The sequence below is a fragment of the Ictidomys tridecemlineatus genome, chromosome 14 (assembly GCF_052094955.1).
Source record: "Ictidomys tridecemlineatus isolate mIctTri1 chromosome 14, mIctTri1.hap1, whole genome shotgun sequence".
Lineage (NCBI taxonomy): Eukaryota > Metazoa > Chordata > Mammalia > Rodentia > Sciuridae > Ictidomys > Ictidomys tridecemlineatus.
Genome location: NC_135490.1, coordinates 8,713,834 through 8,731,036, shown reverse-complemented (window position 1 = coordinate 8,731,036; position 17,203 = coordinate 8,713,834). Strand labels below are relative to the sequence as shown.

At 51.1% G+C, this 17,203-nt stretch overlaps 1 protein-coding gene across 2 annotated transcripts; it reads right to left on the bottom strand.

The window, feature by feature from the left end:
* Positions 1-2,801: 2,801 nt before the first annotated feature.
* Positions 2,802-16,640, bottom strand: Clu (clusterin). 2 transcript variants are annotated; one of them, XM_005337213.5, is made up of 10 exons: positions 16,491-16,599; positions 16,020-16,037; positions 13,162-13,292; positions 11,601-11,749; positions 8,868-9,038; positions 7,861-8,272; positions 6,816-6,923; positions 4,167-4,396; positions 3,261-3,433; positions 2,802-3,025 (listed from the first exon to the last, which is right to left on the bottom strand). In XM_005337213.5, exons 3-10 carry the CDS (start codon positions 13,253-13,255, stop codon positions 3,016-3,018), a joined length of 1,347 nt encoding a protein of 448 aa, XP_005337270.2. In that variant the 5' UTR covers positions 13,256-13,292; positions 16,020-16,037; positions 16,491-16,599; the 3' UTR covers positions 2,802-3,015. The 2 variants fall into 2 exon arrangements, with proteins under 2 accessions (XP_005337270.2, XP_005337269.2); XM_005337212.5 differs by lacking the exon at positions 16,020-16,037 and having other exon boundaries at positions 16,491-16,640.
* Positions 16,641-17,203: the final 563 nt, after the last annotated feature.

The window sequence follows — 17,203 nt, the reverse complement described above, 5'->3', positions numbered from 1 at the left end:
CCCATGATGTGTCTGAGGGCTGGGTGCTAGCCCATGTGGGATTGGGCACTGGAGGCCAAGGTGAGGTTGTGGGAGTTGTCTGGTGTCAGTTGAAGGTCACAGCCTTTGTTCCGCTGGGCGATGGTGGCAGAGTGAGAGCCGGCAGCTCAGGGTGCTGTTCCTCTGCACGCCCTTTCCTGACTGAGCCCCCACCCGACCTCGAGACGGACCCGAACTGGCCTCAGACTGGGGACAGGGGCAGGACAGCCGTACAGCTCTGACACTGACCACCTGACACGGCAATGTATAGTCCAGGAGGGCTGTGACCGAGGGTTAGGATCAGTGATCACCAGATCAGTGTGTGGGAACAGCGGCAGAGAGCTCACTATAGTGATGGCCCGTTCCATTAACAATCTCTAAAGACCTGAGCATTTTTGCATCTTGTCTAGAGCTATTTCATACATCCTGGGTTTGCCAGGCTCCTCCTTCCAGCTAAAATACACCTGGCCATGCCAGGTCCGTGCAGGACACTGGAGTGGGAATCCCTGGGCAGCTAACAGGTGCTAGTGGGACCCATTGGCCTGCATTCAGATCACACCTGCGTTTGGTCCCAGCTCTCACCCTTGGGGCTAATAGCTTGCAAACAAATGGCCCCTGCCATTTCTACAGCTTCACTCTCAACGGCCTCTGCAGGCCTCCCCTTGTTCCCACCTCATGCTTGATTCTGAATAGCAACTTCTGGAACCAGTCTGCCCTGGTGCCAACTCACTTGAGGGCACCCATAGGAACACCTGCCCACCGTAGCCAGTGCCTTCTCACTCGATACCATCCCCAGCACATCCTTTTACTTCCTGTTAACTCCAGTTACTGGAACACTCGGTTTGCTTGAGTCAATCTCACTTCCAAAGCCAAAGCCCTCCCCCTCCCCCATCAGACTGGCCCTTCTGTTGACCCCAGCCCTCCCTCCAGAGCTCTGCTTTGCTCACCCCTGGGCATCTGCCAGCTCCACCCTGGCCTGCTCCCTGCTCCCTGACAGTGAGGGATGGGCAACTCTGAGGTCCCTTCACCAGCTCTTTGGGCTGGGAGGAATTGGGGTGGGGGTGTTCCCACATCCGGCCCACATGACACTTCTCTGATGAGGGCCACGCTCTTTTGTAACATGTGGAAAATAACCCCTCCTCAAGGGTAATTGCTGGGACCTAATGGGACTACACAAAGCAGTTGACCCCGGAGCCAGGGCCCTCTGGCTGGCCAGTTCATAGTTGCCGGGTGCTGGGCACTGCTGAGCCCTCGTGTCATTTCGCCTTCCAGTCATCCGAGACTGTATCTTCTTACAGCTTTCTGGCAGATGATCGTCAAGTGTCAACCCAGGCTAACAGCAGATTGCCGTTCCAGGCAGACATCAAAGCCATCTCTCGCAGATCACCAAGCCCTGTTCCCACTTTGGCACAAGAGTTCCTGGGCCCCAAACCAAGGGCTCATTATCCACAGCCCCCTCCCCAGATCTAGCTGCATCTTATCCCCAAGCCTTGGTGGCCTCATGTTCTGCCTCAATCTTCCTAGTGCCTCAGGTTGGAACTTCTGTCGGGGATAGAGGGTCATCCAGGGATCCTTAAAACCAGGCCACTATGCAAAGGAGAAAAGAGGGGAGGCGCGGGGTCCCCGGGAAGCTAAATCAGCTGCGGGGCCTGCCTTTTAGGGTTCCAGTGTGAGAGTTGAAAGTAGGTGCATGAAGAAAAATCCCGAACACTGAATATAGTAACTGCCATAATCTAGCAACCCAACAACGGAAAAGATGAAGAAATTGTTCAAACATGCTCTGTGACATTAGCATATGTAATTTATAATTCTGGTCATTTCAGCAAATCCCCTCTGACCTCATAACCCTAACCGTATACCATTAAGTGAACTGCACTGATCTTCCTCTGATTTTCCTTGAGAATAACCCTAAATATTAACCTGAGATGTGAGCTGAGCCTTACCACTTTGTTGCCCATGTGGCCAAGGTACTTGACAGTGTCCTAAGGATATTCTAAGCCATGAATGTGCATGTGGACTTTGCCACAAGCCTGGCATGCAATCAGATGGTTTTTTTCCATGTGCAGCATATTTGATGGATAGAAGTCTGCAATTAGAGAACATTAATGAATGCACAGCTTGATACTTATGGATTGAGGTTTGTATCACGGTTAGTTAGCGCCCCCTTTGGGCAATATCATAAACTGCAGCTCAATTAAATTTCAGGCTGAGCTGCAAATGAGTCTTCTAGACCTGAGCAGAGAAGTGCCTGTGGCCCAGAGTAAGACAGAGGGACAGTGGCAGGGGAGTCCACAGTCAAGAAGGTGCCCATGTATTCCAAGTTCACAAAATAAGAAAATTGCCTCATTTGGTCTTCACAGGCTATAGTTTTCATAAAGAAAATATCAATCATGTATTGAATACCCAGCAAGACTTATCGTTACCCCCTCTTTACCTGATCTGGTTCTTAGTGTATTCCTTTGGGAGATCACCCATGCCCCAGTTAGAATGTGCTGACAGTTTTATAACAATGAAAAAAGATTTATGTTTCAGAGATTTCTTTTAGTTGGCTTGTGGCATATACCAGTTTTTCTCAAAGCAGGAACGTCTTGAACTGGCTCAACTTTGTAATTGTACATATCCCTTTTACTCTCCACTGTGTGATCATCCTGAGCCATCAGCCACCACTAACTGTTCCCATCTCTTCCTTTTTCCTTACCCCCCCCAACCCTCGCAGCCCCACACCAAAATGAAGGACTTGGGGGGTAGAGGACGGGGAGTAGCACGAAGAGAACTTGGGGTACTCAGGTCACAAGGCAGCTTTATTGAATTAGTTGCATGCGGAAGCAGCTCTTCCCACAAGCAGCAAATACAGGCATTAGAGCATAAAATCCTGGAGAGGCCGGCGGGACTGGGGCCTAGTCACGGAGAGACATGCAGAGCTCTCTGGGGGGCTGTGGTTCGTCTCAGGGGAGCTGCACTCAGATGCCTCTGTTTATGGAAAAGCAACGCTCACACTCACTCTGCTCTGAAAAATAAAAGGGGAGTACGGGAAAGGGTGGATTTTCACCAAGAAGCAGCCACCAACACCCACATTCTTATCCTCAGAGGAAAAATAAAATTCCCGGTGGTTTCCTGACTTTGTTCTTGGGCTCTGGTCACAGGCGTGGGCATTCTGCCCAGACTTTATACCCTGTGCCTTATCTCAGCCCCCAGGGACATCTAGGGCCCTGCAGAGCCAAAAGAAAGGCCTGTCCACCTACCGGCTCTTCTTGCGGTATTCCTGCAATGCTTTCTCTGCCACAGTGTCCATAAATTTAGGGTTGTCTTTGGGGACCTCTGGGATTACCACAGTGATGGGGTCAGAGTCGAAGAGCTTCACAACCACCTCAGTGACACGGGAGGGGGCTTCTGAGTCAGAAATGTGGGAGGTCACCTAGACAGAATAAGAGAAAGAGAAGGCACGTCACGGCCACAATGCCCACATTTTAGAGTAAGGCCTGTGATGCAGAAGCTCCAGCACACCTTCAAGAACACCTGGACATCTGACAGGTTGCTTGTTACTAATACAAACATCTGTGCAACTCATCTGAACAGAAATGCCCGGATTCACGCACGCCTTTGAAAGGACAAAGGCCATCTGCAAACAAACCACCAGCCCAATGGGCACCCAGAGGGTAAAAGTGTTTTCTAAGCACTTTTCTTAGTGCAGCTACTGGCCAGTCTGAGGTCATAAAAAGAATCAGAAAAACAAAAACAGGGTCTTGAACACTAGAAAGAAATTGTCACTGGCAGAGGACAATCAGCAACCATGATCCACTCCCCATGGCCCAGGACACCAAGCAGCTTTGAGAAAGAGTCCAGCCTTTGCAGCCAGGGCTAACTTGCCAGGGGAGTTGCCCATAGTCCTCCAGGCTGGGGCTAGCTCTGGGACCTGGCTCGCTCTCCTCCTCTGGGGACGGTCATGATATTCTGCCTCCCTGGCTGGGTCTTTAGTGCCGCACGGTACAGATGGGTCTCCTATTTCCTGCTCTGTGATAAATGCCCAATGAAAAACCTAAGTGCCCTCTGTAAATCTGTGTCCCATTTTGCCCCTGGGAGGTTCACATCACCTCCAGACCATGTCTCAGGTCCCCCCTGCATCAGCGTGTGGCCAGGACACAACTCACGGTGGAGACCCGGAGATAGGCCTGGTCTTTGCTCTGGGTGAGATTGGCCAGTTGGGACAGCCAGCTGAACCGGTCGTTGAGCTGCTCCAGCAGGGAGGAGGTGTTGAACATCTTGCGCTGGTAGGAACGCAGCAGCTCGTTGTACCTCTGGGTCAACCTCTCAGCGATCTGGAGGGAGTCATTGAGCTCCTGCCGCAGCTGAGCCTGGGCGGGGTTGCTGGTGGAGCAGTCTGTCCAGAGCGGGAAAAGCACAAGGCAGAAACGTGAAGGGAAGCTCAAAAGGGACAAAGATGCGAATGGAAACCAGCTCACACAGGCGGGGATGGCAGCGCACAGGATGTTTGTGAGGGTCCCCAAAAATAGAGTTCTCCCCAGAACAAGAATCAAGACCTTGCTCCTTCATGAAGAAAGGCTGGCTCCAGGAAAAGATGTCAGCTGAACTAAACAGGGTGCTTAGTGGTGTGACTGATTCATCTCCTTGGCAACCGGTCACAAAAATGGATCTCAAGTGCTCCATGTCCTCAGACCCAGTTCCTCGCAGAAGTCATTTCAGGAGAAAGGGGATTTTACTCACTCATATGGCTCCTGCTATGTACCAGATACCACATAAGGTGCTCTTTTCTCATTGTCTATGTATTCTGACTTAAGGATTAACATCCTACTTTACCAATAATGAAATTGAGGCCCACAGGAGTAAGACGTTTGCTTAAAGCCATAGAAGAAATAATCTTCAGGGTCAGAGTCGAACTTGAGTCTTTAAATCTTCATCTTGGGCTCTTTATACTTGGTGTCTGGGGTTCTGGAACATCTCCAAGTTTCTCGTTTGGACCTATCTGCAGAGTTGGCAATTCTGGTTCTCAAAAGCCCATGCAGCACAGGGCTGTCCAGGATCTTAGGCCACCAAGCAGAGCAGGCTGGTGGCTGGGAATCCTTGCCTGTCCCCTGCCCACTAAGGCTGGTCACCAAGCTCAAGAGAACAGGGAAGACATAATCCATTCCTTTTGGTCAAGTGTCACTGCAGGTTTTCAGATCTAAATGCTACTCATTATCTTTTTCTCCCCCTAAATTATTTCAAAAATATCCAGAAGAGGGTACTTCAAACCTAAGTGAATCAGGGGAAAGGAGATCTCTGCTTCTAATGGCATCTTGCAATCATTGATAATTAAAAAAAAAAAAATGTTAGGTGGGACAAGAAGTAGCATTAATGTCAAGAAGGTGGTTGAAAGGGAAAGTGTGATGAGTAACTTTCAGTCTCTTACCAGGAAATAATTAAAAATAAGAAAAGTTCTCTAGAGCCGAGATTCTGCCTGGAACAGTAATTCTCCACTAGGGAAGAGGCAGCCTCCCAGGGGACACTTGGCAAGTTCTGAAGACGCTGTTGGCTATCACAACTGGTAGGGGGAGGTTGCTACCCACATCTAGTGGGCGAAAGCCAGGGATGATGCTGAACTCCCTGCAACACACAGGACAGCCTCCAGGACAGAGAACAGTCCAGTCCAAAAGGTCATCAGGCTGAAACTGAGAAATCCTGGGCCACTGTCCCCAGGCAGTACAGCTTAGATACTTCAAAGTGCCTTGAATAAAAAGCAGTAGGTCTTCCCCAAGCCAAAAAAGGGGGTCTATTGAGTTCAATTGATAGGTGCACGAGGTCCGATCTGAGTCTAGGCCCTAAGGTGACAGCTTTCTGCCATTCAATGATATTTTTATGGGAAAATCTCAGAAGCACGGTCATGTATGTATCTACAGCTTCTTTGCACTCTAGCCCCTGAAAGCACTAGACTGTAAAGGCCTGGCAAACCAAATCATATTAAATAAGAGCAAAGCCACAGAAGGATAAGCTACCTACCAGGGGAAAGTCAGCTCATTCTGAGCAGGGAAACTGCTTACTAAGAACTTTCATAGCTGTTATCTCAAAGTAGGGAGAATTTCATTAATAGCCAGACCTGATTAATTGGAGAGAAACAGTTGAAGGGAAACCTTTCCTTTGCCTGGGGAAGTGATGGACAAAAGGAAATGAAAAGTGCCACCATGGAGGTGGAGGCGGTCCCTAGGGCCCCCAGGGAGAAAACCCAGGGTGCTGATTGCCAACACAGCCCAACCCCCAGCTGGCCTGTGGAGGGGGTCACACAGTCTTAGATAAGTGACTCAGCCTTCCTGTGACTGCGCTTGCTCCTCTGCAAGGTGGGGACGAGAACTGTACCCAACTTATCAGGTCGTCCCGAGGACATGAGTAAACAGCGGTAGAGTTTAGAACAGTTCCTGCCACGTGGGAGCGTCGGTCAAACAAAGCACACGCTGCCTACAATTTCATAATGTGCCGTGGAAAGCGAATAGGGCCAGCACGCCTGGAACCTGGGGGCACAGCTGGGGAGGTCAGAGGGGGAGGGCTTTCTTTCACAAACCTTGGCGGCACCCACCGCGGGCTGCCTCTTTACCACGGCCTGCCCGTGAGGGGCACCTTACATTTGTCTCAGAATAATCTGAATCTTCAACCTTTGAGGGCACCAGGATACTCAAGGCTGAGGACCTGCCCTGGGGTCACAGCTCAGAGGCACAAAGCTGGAATCTGTAAAAAGGCCACCCCACGACACCACAAGGAACTAGGACACAGTGATGACAGGGAAAGCTGGCACTCTGACCCATACTCACCCACAGACAAGATCTCCTGGCACTTGTCACACCGGTCCTTCATCTTCAGGCATCCTGTGGAGTTGTGGCGGATCTCCTTGCACACGGCCTTCTGGTCATCGTCACCTTCTGCGGACACGTGAGGGAAGAAAGAGGCTGAGGCGCTCGGCAACACAGCGCAGGCCCCACCGACTTCTCAGCCCCCTTCTACAAAACTGTGTGGCCCTTTGAGATCCTGTGGTCAGAGCAGGTTGCGACTTGGTTGTTCGCCTCCACACATGGCGTCTGCTTGGGGTTCCTGCAGAGGCACCTGTGAGCCCCTGTCCAGGCAACTGCCTCCCCTCCATCTAACGAGACCCCTCTTGTCCCCACACTCCTCTGCAGAACGCAATTGGCTCCCCACTCTCCCTGGCTCCTGCTCTCCTGCTGGCTGGTCAGCAAGGCTCTGGAAGGAAGGGGTGCATCCTCCTCAGAGCCTCCTGACACCACAACTTCCACCCGGATGGAGCTGCAGGAGACGCTTATTCAGCGCGAGGCCCTCCGGAACTTTCGTGCTTTTCCGGGCCAAACCCCAGAGCTGAACCTTACAGAAGAGGGCGCAGCGTGGCCAACAGAGCCTTGATGAAGGAAATCTACTCCTGTCCACATCACACCTCACTCTGCACGGCACCCTCATTCTGAACCAGGCCCCATGGTCACAGCCATGAACCCCTTCCTTAAGGGTGATGTGGCTGTGACGTAGTTCACTGCCAAGAAGGTGTGGCCCCACACCAAGCCCCCTAAATTCACCAGGGAAAGAGGCTCCAATCCCATAGGAAGGATGGGCAGTGTCATGCAGAGCAGCAGCTGGTTGGCTTTTGAAATAACACTCCAACCCCTGCGGAGCTACATGGGGGGAACCCCACTCTGTCGGCCCTGAAACCTCATGCATTCCTTTACCTCTGTCGCAGTCCTCTTCCTCTTTAAATGGGTTAATGCCACCCTCCCGGGGTGGCTGGGAAACATGGGGATGAACACATCTAGTGGACTCCCATCCCTCCTTGGAAGAAAGGGACCTCTTTCTGACCTCTTATGAAGTCCATGTTCGGGGACTGGGAGCCTAGGCCGTGGAACGGGACGTCCATGGCCTGTTGAGCCTGGTGTATCATTTCGACGAAGGGCTGGAACAGGTTCTGGAAGCCCAGATGCCCATAGGGGGAGAGAGGCAAGACGCTGCGGGCGAGGCGGGACTTGTGATAGAGGAAGTGGGGCCTCCTGTGCGGGAAGCCGAAGGGCGAGAAGTAGTGGGTGTCCTGGGGCTCGTGGGTGAAGAAGCTGTCCTGGAACAGCGTGTCCATGATCCCCGAGGACCTGGTGAAGCTGTCCTGCATGGCATCCAGGATGTGGTTCTGCTTACGGTCGCTCTCCAGCAGGGAGTCGATGCGGTCGCCGTTGGTCCAGATGTAGAAGGGCGAACTCTGGTTCAGGAACTCCTCGAGCTGGGTGGCCAGACGACTCAGTGAGGAGGGGCCTCTCACGGCACAGGCACACAGCCGGTGACTGAAGGGCCCCCACCACCCACTGCACCCCCACCGGGCCCTGAGGGGCACAAGTCCCCTAGAGTTGATGAAGTGCAGTTCAGAGAGGCCCCCTGTCACTTGCGGCCTTTAAGGACACTGACCCGGCTGCTCGGCTGCTCAGCATTCAGGGAACAACAAAATTCACTTGAGTCCCAACCAAGAGAGGCCCATAGGTAAGGCCCATGGATTCAATATTAATGCACTAAAAAAGGTTTTAGTTTCCTCCGCCTAAGTGGGCGCAGGACTCCGCCATGCCACGAAGCCGTTTGTTGTTATCCAGCTAATCCTTGCTGGGCAAAGGTCTTTGGAGGGAGGCACACACCTGACACACGTTAGTGACAACTGCCATGTCCACACTCACATGAACAATCATGACTGACAATCACAGTCAATCATGGCATGGGGTCGGGATGCCACCGGCCAGTACTAACCAACAGCACCGGATGTGGAATGAAGTGTATTTTACTAGGTTCTCCTCACTCCCCACTCAAAGCCTAAACCACACCCTTTTCACCTGGTGGCCGACCAAGCCCGAGCCGCTTCTGCACACGCGTGCGTAGAACTTCATGCAGGTCTGCTTCAGGCAGGGCTTACACTCTTCCCAGAGGGCCATCACGGTCTCGTTGCACACTCCCGGGATTGCCTTCAGCTTCATTTCAGAGTCCCTGGTCTCATCCAGGGCATCCTACAGGGAGACAGGAGGCCAGGTTTGCCACAGAGGCCACACTTCACCCCTCCCCTGCACTCCGGCGGGGTGCCTGGCCCTCCCCACCTGCAGGACTTCCCATGGTCTGACCACCGGATGTGCTTATTTCCTCCCCTGCACCAACCCTTGATCCCACATGTGCCCACCTGGAATGCTCTTCCCACTTGGTTTCCCATAGCCTCTCCTCCCTGGAGGCCCAGCCGACCTCTAGAACTCAAAAGTTCTGACTTACTGCTGTGGCAGTTTCTACCCCGATTTACTTCTCACTTATACCTCATTTGCTATAATAATCCCATAAGAGTGTATCCCAAGGAATTTTCAAAATAAAGAAAAAAATCTTTATATAGGTACATGTCATTGCATATATTTTATATGTGAAAAATAGTCTGGTGGTCCATTTTCAGAATCTAGAATTCAGCCTTAATTGGATCCCATGGTAGTCCTCCCCTTATGCCCGCACTAATTCTAAAATCAGCCAGTCACATAGAGGGTAACCCCAGAACCCTCCAATAAGAGTGCAGGGAGGCACTGTGTTAGGTTAGAGATACAAACAGACCGAATGCCCACCTGGGCACTCTTGCTAGCCAGGTTTCCCTAGCACCCCCTTAGGTGGGAGTAAAGGTCTGCCTTGCCTACCCACTTTCCACAGTGCATTTTGATTTCTTTTGATTGCAGCACCCTGTTGTTTCTAATGTATACACACATCAGAAACAATCCAGATGCTCAAAAGCAGAGTACAAGTCAAACAAATTATAGAACAGTAATCCACTCATCAGTTTCAGATATCCAAGGTCAACCTACTGCAGTCCAAAAATATTACAAAAGTACCATGAAGAGTTAAGATGTTTTGAGAGACTGCATTCATACTTTTGCTACCATAAGTTGTTCTAATTATTCTACATTACCATATGTTGTTATAATTGTTGTTGTTAGCCTCTTATGGCACTTAATTTATGGATTAAATTTTATCAGAGGGATGTATGCACAAGAAAAAAACAGTATCTACAGGTTTGGTGGTGTCCTTGATTTCAGACATTCACTGTGGTCTTGGAACATATCCTCTGTGGATAAGTGGGGAGACTACTTACCATATGTACCAACGGGTAACAAATACATCATTCATTACAAGGCTTATTTATAAGTTTTAAGTATTATAGTAAGCATTTTTATTTTAAAAATTCATAATCTTGAATACAATCATTGTGGGGAGAAATATAGAGAAAAAAAGCAGGAAGAAATAGATCAGATGTTAACAGTGACTCCCTGCTCCCAACCCCCAACTCAGAACCTATTTGGAGCCTGCACATGGTCAGGGTTTAGAAAAATCTATTGAAATGAATCTGGGCATCAAGCCCTGAGCCAGGCATGGAACAAAACCAGATCCAAGATTTCACCCCCAAGAGTCTTTGAAAAGCAAATAAACTTTCCCCATTTCTTCACTACAGTCCCAGCATCAGGTGACACAGCCCAGGAAGGACTGTGGGTCACCATGGCAACCCAGCAAGGCACCCCACTGAGTCCCTCCCCCTCCCCGCCAGCAGGGAGGGCCCAGACACAGGTGTAAGCTCATCCTTACCTCTTTCTTTCTTTCTTTCTTTTTATTATTTCTTTATATATGACAGCAGAATGCATTGCAATTCATATTACACATATAGAGCACAATTTTTCATATCTCTGGTTGTATACACAGTATATTCACACCAATTTCTGTCTTCATACATGTACTTTGGATAATGATGTCCATCACATTCCACCATCATTTCTAACTCCATGCCCCCTCTCTTCCCCTCCCAGCCCTCTACCCTATCTAGAGTCGTTCTATTCCTCCCATGCTCCCCTTCCCTACACCACTATGAATCAGCCTCCTTATATCAGAACATTTGTTTTTTGGGGATTGGCTAACTTCACTTAGCATTATCTTCTCCAACTCCACCCATTTACCTGCAAATGCCATGATTTTATTTTCTTTTATTGCTGAGTAAAATTCCATTGTGTATATTTGCCACATTTTTTATCCATTCATTTACTGAAGGGCAACTAGATTGGTTCCACAGTTTAGCTATTGTGAATTGTGCAGCTATAAACATTATGTGGTTGTGTTCCTGTAGTATGCTATTTTTAAGTCCTTTGGGTATAGTCCAAGGAGAGGAATAGCTGGGTCAAATGGTTGTTCCATTCCCAGATTCCAAGGAATCTCCATACTGCTTTCCAGATTGGCTGCACCAATTTGCAGTCCCACCAGCAATGTATGAGTGTGCCTTTTTCCCCACATCCTCGCCAACACTTATTGTTGTTTGTATTCTGCCATTCTGATAGAAGTGAGATGAGATAATTTTTACTCCTCACACATCAGATAGAGCACTAATCTCTAAGGTATACAAAGAACTCAAAAACCTTAACACTAAAAAAAACAAATAACCCAATCAATAAATGGGCCAAGGACCCGAACAGACACTTCTCAGAAGAGGATATACCATCAATCCACAAACATATGAGAAAATGCTCATCCTCTCTGGCAATCAGAGACATGCAAACCCTTACCTCTTTCTTCTTCTTGGCCTCCTCCAAGGTGTCAAGCAGCGACTTGCGTTCCTCATTTGTTTTCTCTATCAGAGACTTTATCTCCTTCACCCCCTTGACAGCATTTTGGATTTCCTTATTAATGTACTTACTCCCCTGGGTAGACATCTCTACAAGAGAAAAGCAGGAGGCAGGACGGGCAAGATGAGATCAGGTTGGGGTGACAATCCCAGAACCAGATAGGATGGTCAGAAAAGTCTCTATGGCCCAGAGACTGTCAAAGCCGGGACCCCGCCCTCACCCTAGGGAGGTAGCATACGGCCTTGCCTAGCAGGACACAGGTGCCCATCACAGGGGTCCTGGGTGGTTCTACCCAACTGCTGGGAGATGCAAACCTCAGGAGCAGCACGTCTCAGAGAAGCTCTACGCCTTCCCACTGCCACACCACCTCGGGGAACCCACAGCCCTCAAGATAGAATATACCGTTATTTTGGCTACAAATCTTTTCTGGAATTCTGTTTAACCAAATATTTGTACTTCTTTGTTCCAATGCAGAGTGGCAGGTGACAGGGACAAGAATATGAATGAATGGCACTGTCACCAAGGAGACAGCTTATCCTGTGCCACATTCTCTTTACCTACTACTCCCAACACATGATCATGCCCCCATCTTTTCCCACCAGATGGGAAAAGATGGGGACAGGGAGGTTTAGGGCCCATGAGCACACTATATCCATCATGTAGGATGAACAAGTCCTGAAGGTCCATTTACAGATGGTGCCCACAGTTGGTAACACCAGATACCATACTTGGGGTTTTCTTTAGGAAGTAGATCTGTGTGTTCTCCCCACAGAAGTAAAAGGTAACTAGGGAAGGTGATGCACATGCTAATTAGCTTGTAGAATGTACATGTATTTCAAAGCATCGGTGTGTACTGTGATATATAATTTTTCTGGTCAATTATACCTCAAGCTAGGATGGGAGAGAAGCAGAGTCATGAGATCAAGATAGTAGCCCAGGATCTACAGCCAGGGAGTGGCAGGGCAGACGCACACCCAGGTCTCATCTCCAAATCTGGGGTTTTAGCCATGACCCCACAGAACTGGTCCGCTAGGAAGAGGGGGTGGGTGACAGGAGAAGGGGTTTCTGGAAGGGGCTCAGGAAAGAGAAGACTGCAACGGCCAAGCACGCACGCTGAACAGCACTGTCCCTTCCCTGCCCTGTGAGTGGAGAATGTGGAGCCTGGTTTCTTTTGGACAGGTGAGGACCCATGGGCAGCAGCCCCATCGCAACGCCTCAAATGGCCAGGCACAGTTTGGGGAAGAACCATGGGAGCCAGTAGGGGGATAGGGAAGGGAATGGCTGAAGAAAATGCCAAGGGCTTGGGAAATGCAGACCAGGGCCCAGAAGACACCTGACCACAAAGAGCCTCAGCTCCAGGGGCAGGGCATGGATGGCCGGAGAGGGTTGGACAGAGAAATGCAGACTTGGGTACACGATGAAAATGGCCTTCAGCACTTGGGACTGCAGAGAGGGCACGTGAGCTTGTGCAGCAGCCCTGCCCAAAGCCCAGTTTACTTGCCCTGGAGCTCCTGGTTGGAGACCAGCGGTTCTCCCAGGACCTGTCCGTCGCCCCAGGTCAGCAGCAGCCCCACACACAGCAGCAGAGTCTTCATGGCGCCGCCTTCTCTGATTCTGGAATCCTAGCACGCTCTGTTTAGAGAGAAGGGGAAGCCATCATGGGAACAGCTGGGCCGCCTGTTGGCTTCCTGCCCAGCTCACTGCCTGCTGCAGCTTCCAGGAACTTGGGGACATGTGGCCCTCAGCCGTCCCCTCAGCTGGCATTACTGCAGTTTTAACCCTGAGGAACTTCGGAGGGCAGACCAGACCTGCCACTGACACCTTCAAAAGAAAACGAAGGCAGGAGATACAGTGAGGGTGCAGACTCGTGGAATCAGAGCGGCTGGGCTCCCCGCCAAACTTCCTCCCACTAAGCAGGGCACACAGGCTTCCCGCACTGGGTCTCCTTGTCCAGAAAGGGTATCTAGGTATCAAACACTGAAAACAGGTCCCTTGGATCACTCATCTGTCCCTTCCCTGTTCCTCCTCACTTACTCACAGCAGACATTACCAATCAATCACCACTCTGTTCCCCTCAGAGCCCCAGCACCACCTGAAGGGGCTTTATAAGAGTCTGAGACATGAGCATCTGCCCCCTTAGGTTGGCACAGGAAGTTAAAGCCATTGGCCATCCTCAGTGTGAGACTTCAGGCAGGCTGCCTGTGGATTCCGAGGTATCCATCATGAGCACAGCAAAGAAGGGAGGGCCATCCAAGGGAGAGCGAGGGCAGAGTGAAGGCAGGGAAGGGCCAAGTGAAGGGTTAACCACGAGCCCAAAGAGCAGGTTCCCCAGAAAAGTCCCTTCAGGAGGACGTGCTCCTTGGCTCTGCCAAGTCCTTTTCAACCAGCCCATTCCCTCCAAGCTGGCACCAGTGTGCCCTGCCAAGGCACCCCTGCCACCATTGGGCCAGTTGCCCTGAGCCAGGGGACACGGGCCACAACCTGGGTCTTACACAATGGTCCCTTTCCTAGCAGCTAAAGTTGTTGCATAAGACAACTCCCCCTGCGCCCTCGATCCCCCGCTCTGTGGCTTATCTGGGCTCACCGATTTCCCATGCCACTAGGGTTCACATCTAAAACCTGCTCTCGGCAGGCCCATCTGGACACTGGGTAGATCATTAATAAGACAAGTCTCTCCTGACGCAATTAGACGCAGGGCAGGCGGCAGCGTGGGAGTGAGCGCGGGTCAGCGCTTTCCCCAACCGTGGGGTGGGTCGCTGAGCTGGGCAGGACTTGAGGCCCACCAGGAAGGATCTGGTCTCATAGGCTGTGCTCAGTGAGGCCTGGAATGCCTCCGGCAGGGACAGAGCCTTTGTCACACAAGAGAGATAATGCTAGCCAGAAATCCCTCTCCCAGAGGGCAACCCCTCACACCCCCACCCCTGCCCAAGCAACAACTTCTGGAAAATTCATCCAAAATGGTCAGAAACAGGTTCTCACCCAAGGGCAGGGCGGTGGACCCTGAAGAGAGAGGGGAGAGGGCAGTCAAAGCAGAGAATAGGATGGAGGTGCTGGAGATGAGCAGCTGGCACGGGGTCTGTCCAGGAGCCATCAAGCTCAGAGCTAAGAAAGGGGTCACTCTCCAACCCAGCCTCTCCACCTTCAGGGGCCGGGCCAGAGCCCAGAGACAGGTGGGGCTCCTGGATCCCACAGCAAGCCGGTGGCAACCCAGGGTAAGGACCCAGTCCTCCCAACTTTTCCTTGATACCAAGTCACTTCAATCTCTGAGCCTCTGGACCTAACAAGAGTTTACTGATGTAATACCTTCTATAAACCCAAGGGTCTGATATAATCATTGTATATCCTGACTGCTTTCAAACCTGACTGAGGGTCTATCCTGGGTATTGGCAACCTCTAACTGGCATTTCTGGAGAGGGGTAGAGGACTGAAGCAGGCCCACAGGCCACCTATGGTCCTCTGACTCTGGTTTAGCCTTAAGGAAATGATGGGTTACTTTTCCAGGGTCTTGTGATAATGCTTATTTTGAGTCAGCATCTGCTTTTCTCCAAAACTAGGCACCTCTTGGATTCTGCTGGTCCAAGGAAAGCATGAGAATGAGGGCCAAAGCCCAATGCCCTCCCTCTAAAGGAACTCTCTCCTCATCCCCTTCAGGGCTGGAGTCATGCCAAAGTCAAAGACCTCCTTTCCCCAGCACTGCACCACAGCCTCTTCCCTTGTGGTACTTTCCCTCCATGTTTGTTTGTTTGTTTGTTTTGGTACCAGGGATTGAACCCACTGAGCCATATCCCCACCCCTTAAGACAGGGTCTCAGTAAGTTGCTGAGGCTGACTTTGAACTGGCGATTCTCCTGCCTCAGTCTCTGAAGCTGCTGGGATTACAGGTGTGCACCACCATGCCTGGGTCCTCCCTTTTGTATGCATTTTTATGCCATAAGGTTCTTTGCAATCCCTGTCTTCAAGTCTTCTTTAGAGGCACACTTTTGTGGGTGCATCCTCTTGAGCATCCTTTTATAGTACTGTACTTACTCTTAAATTCCTAATCTCTCCCTTCTTAAAAAAAAAAAAAATCATATCAGCAGCAGCCACAACTTCCCTCCTCCCCCCGACCCCACTAGGTCCAGGAATTCCCGGAAGGCTAAGAGGCTTCAGTTCTTTTCCCAACCTGACACTTTATCACTGGAGACAGACCTCCCAAAGCCTCCCCAGACCTCAGATTACCATCTATAAAACGAGACGGTGGAATCAGACGTCTGAGGCCTGATGGAGATTTCCTCTAGTGCACCTTAGGTGCATAAGGAAACAGAAAAATTAGGATTTAGGTGACTGCAGCATATACTTATATCCACAACGTCGTACTTACAAAGCGCTCTCCGGAGAACTAGAAAATAGGAGAAAACAAGATGACTCAGCCTGCAACCGAGATGAACACCTTCACTGCGCCGCGGGAAGCGCCCCCACGCACGCAGCGCCGCCACGCCCCTGTACCTCCCACAAGGCGCAGCAGCCTCCAAGCCTCAGTTTCCCCGATTTTGCAAAAGGAGGATTTTACATATGACCGATTTACCGCTACAAAATTTATGGTTAGAGCTCATGCGCACAGGGACTCCAGAGTCTCGCCTGTGCACTGCCTACCCAATCGGCCTGCGGTTCAACTGCCTGGCGACAGGGCTCTGGCCACCTCCCGGTGGGGTCCCCTGGGAGCTCTGTCTAAAGGTCAGGGCTGTGGAGTTGTCATCTCTCTCCACCTCCACCTGGCTGCTACCCCCGCCCTCCCACCGACTCCCTACGTCCCTGCGCTGGGGTAGGAAAGATGGGGACAGCTTACGCTTACCCGTCAGCTGCGCCAGCTCCCGTGCGCTCCTCCTAGCGACGCCGGGTGGTGAGCACCGCGAGACGCCGTATTTATAGCGCTCGGGCTCGCGTACACCCCCTTTGGGGCTGGCTGCAAACCTGCATGACTCACGCCCAAAGAATGCCATGGAATGCGCGGGGAGCTTTCTGGAAGCGGGGAGGGGGGGCGGTGCAGCACTCGGCTGGGGGCACCGGAGGGCGCGTCAGCACCGCGAATGACCGCGCCAGTTCTAGGGGACACCCTGGGACTCGCTCTGCCTCAGGTGTTTCAGAGGCTCGGAGCCTGGACGCACCCCAGTAGGGAAGTGCTTGAGGGGTGCCCCAATCCACAGGGTTAGAAGGGTCCATTCTATGCTGGCCGGTACCCAGTCCAAAATACAATCTCACAGTCCCCCGGCCCCATTGAATGTTAATCTTTCACATTAAACACGCTCCACTTCTCCTGTTCTATTTAAATATGAAAGTGTCAGAAATAATGAGGGTAAGATGGAGAGAGGCGTTGTGCTTGGGAAGAGAATACATTAAGTGTTTGAAATCGGTTAAAGGATGAGCAGAGCATCTATTTGGGGAGACAGAAAGTCTCCCTGGACTCCTAAATCCATGGAGCTTAAGCAATTATTGTCCCCTTTCACTTGGAACTCAGCCAAGCAGGCTGGGCTCCAGTGCTGGCACGGCACTAGTGCAGCCCCAGTT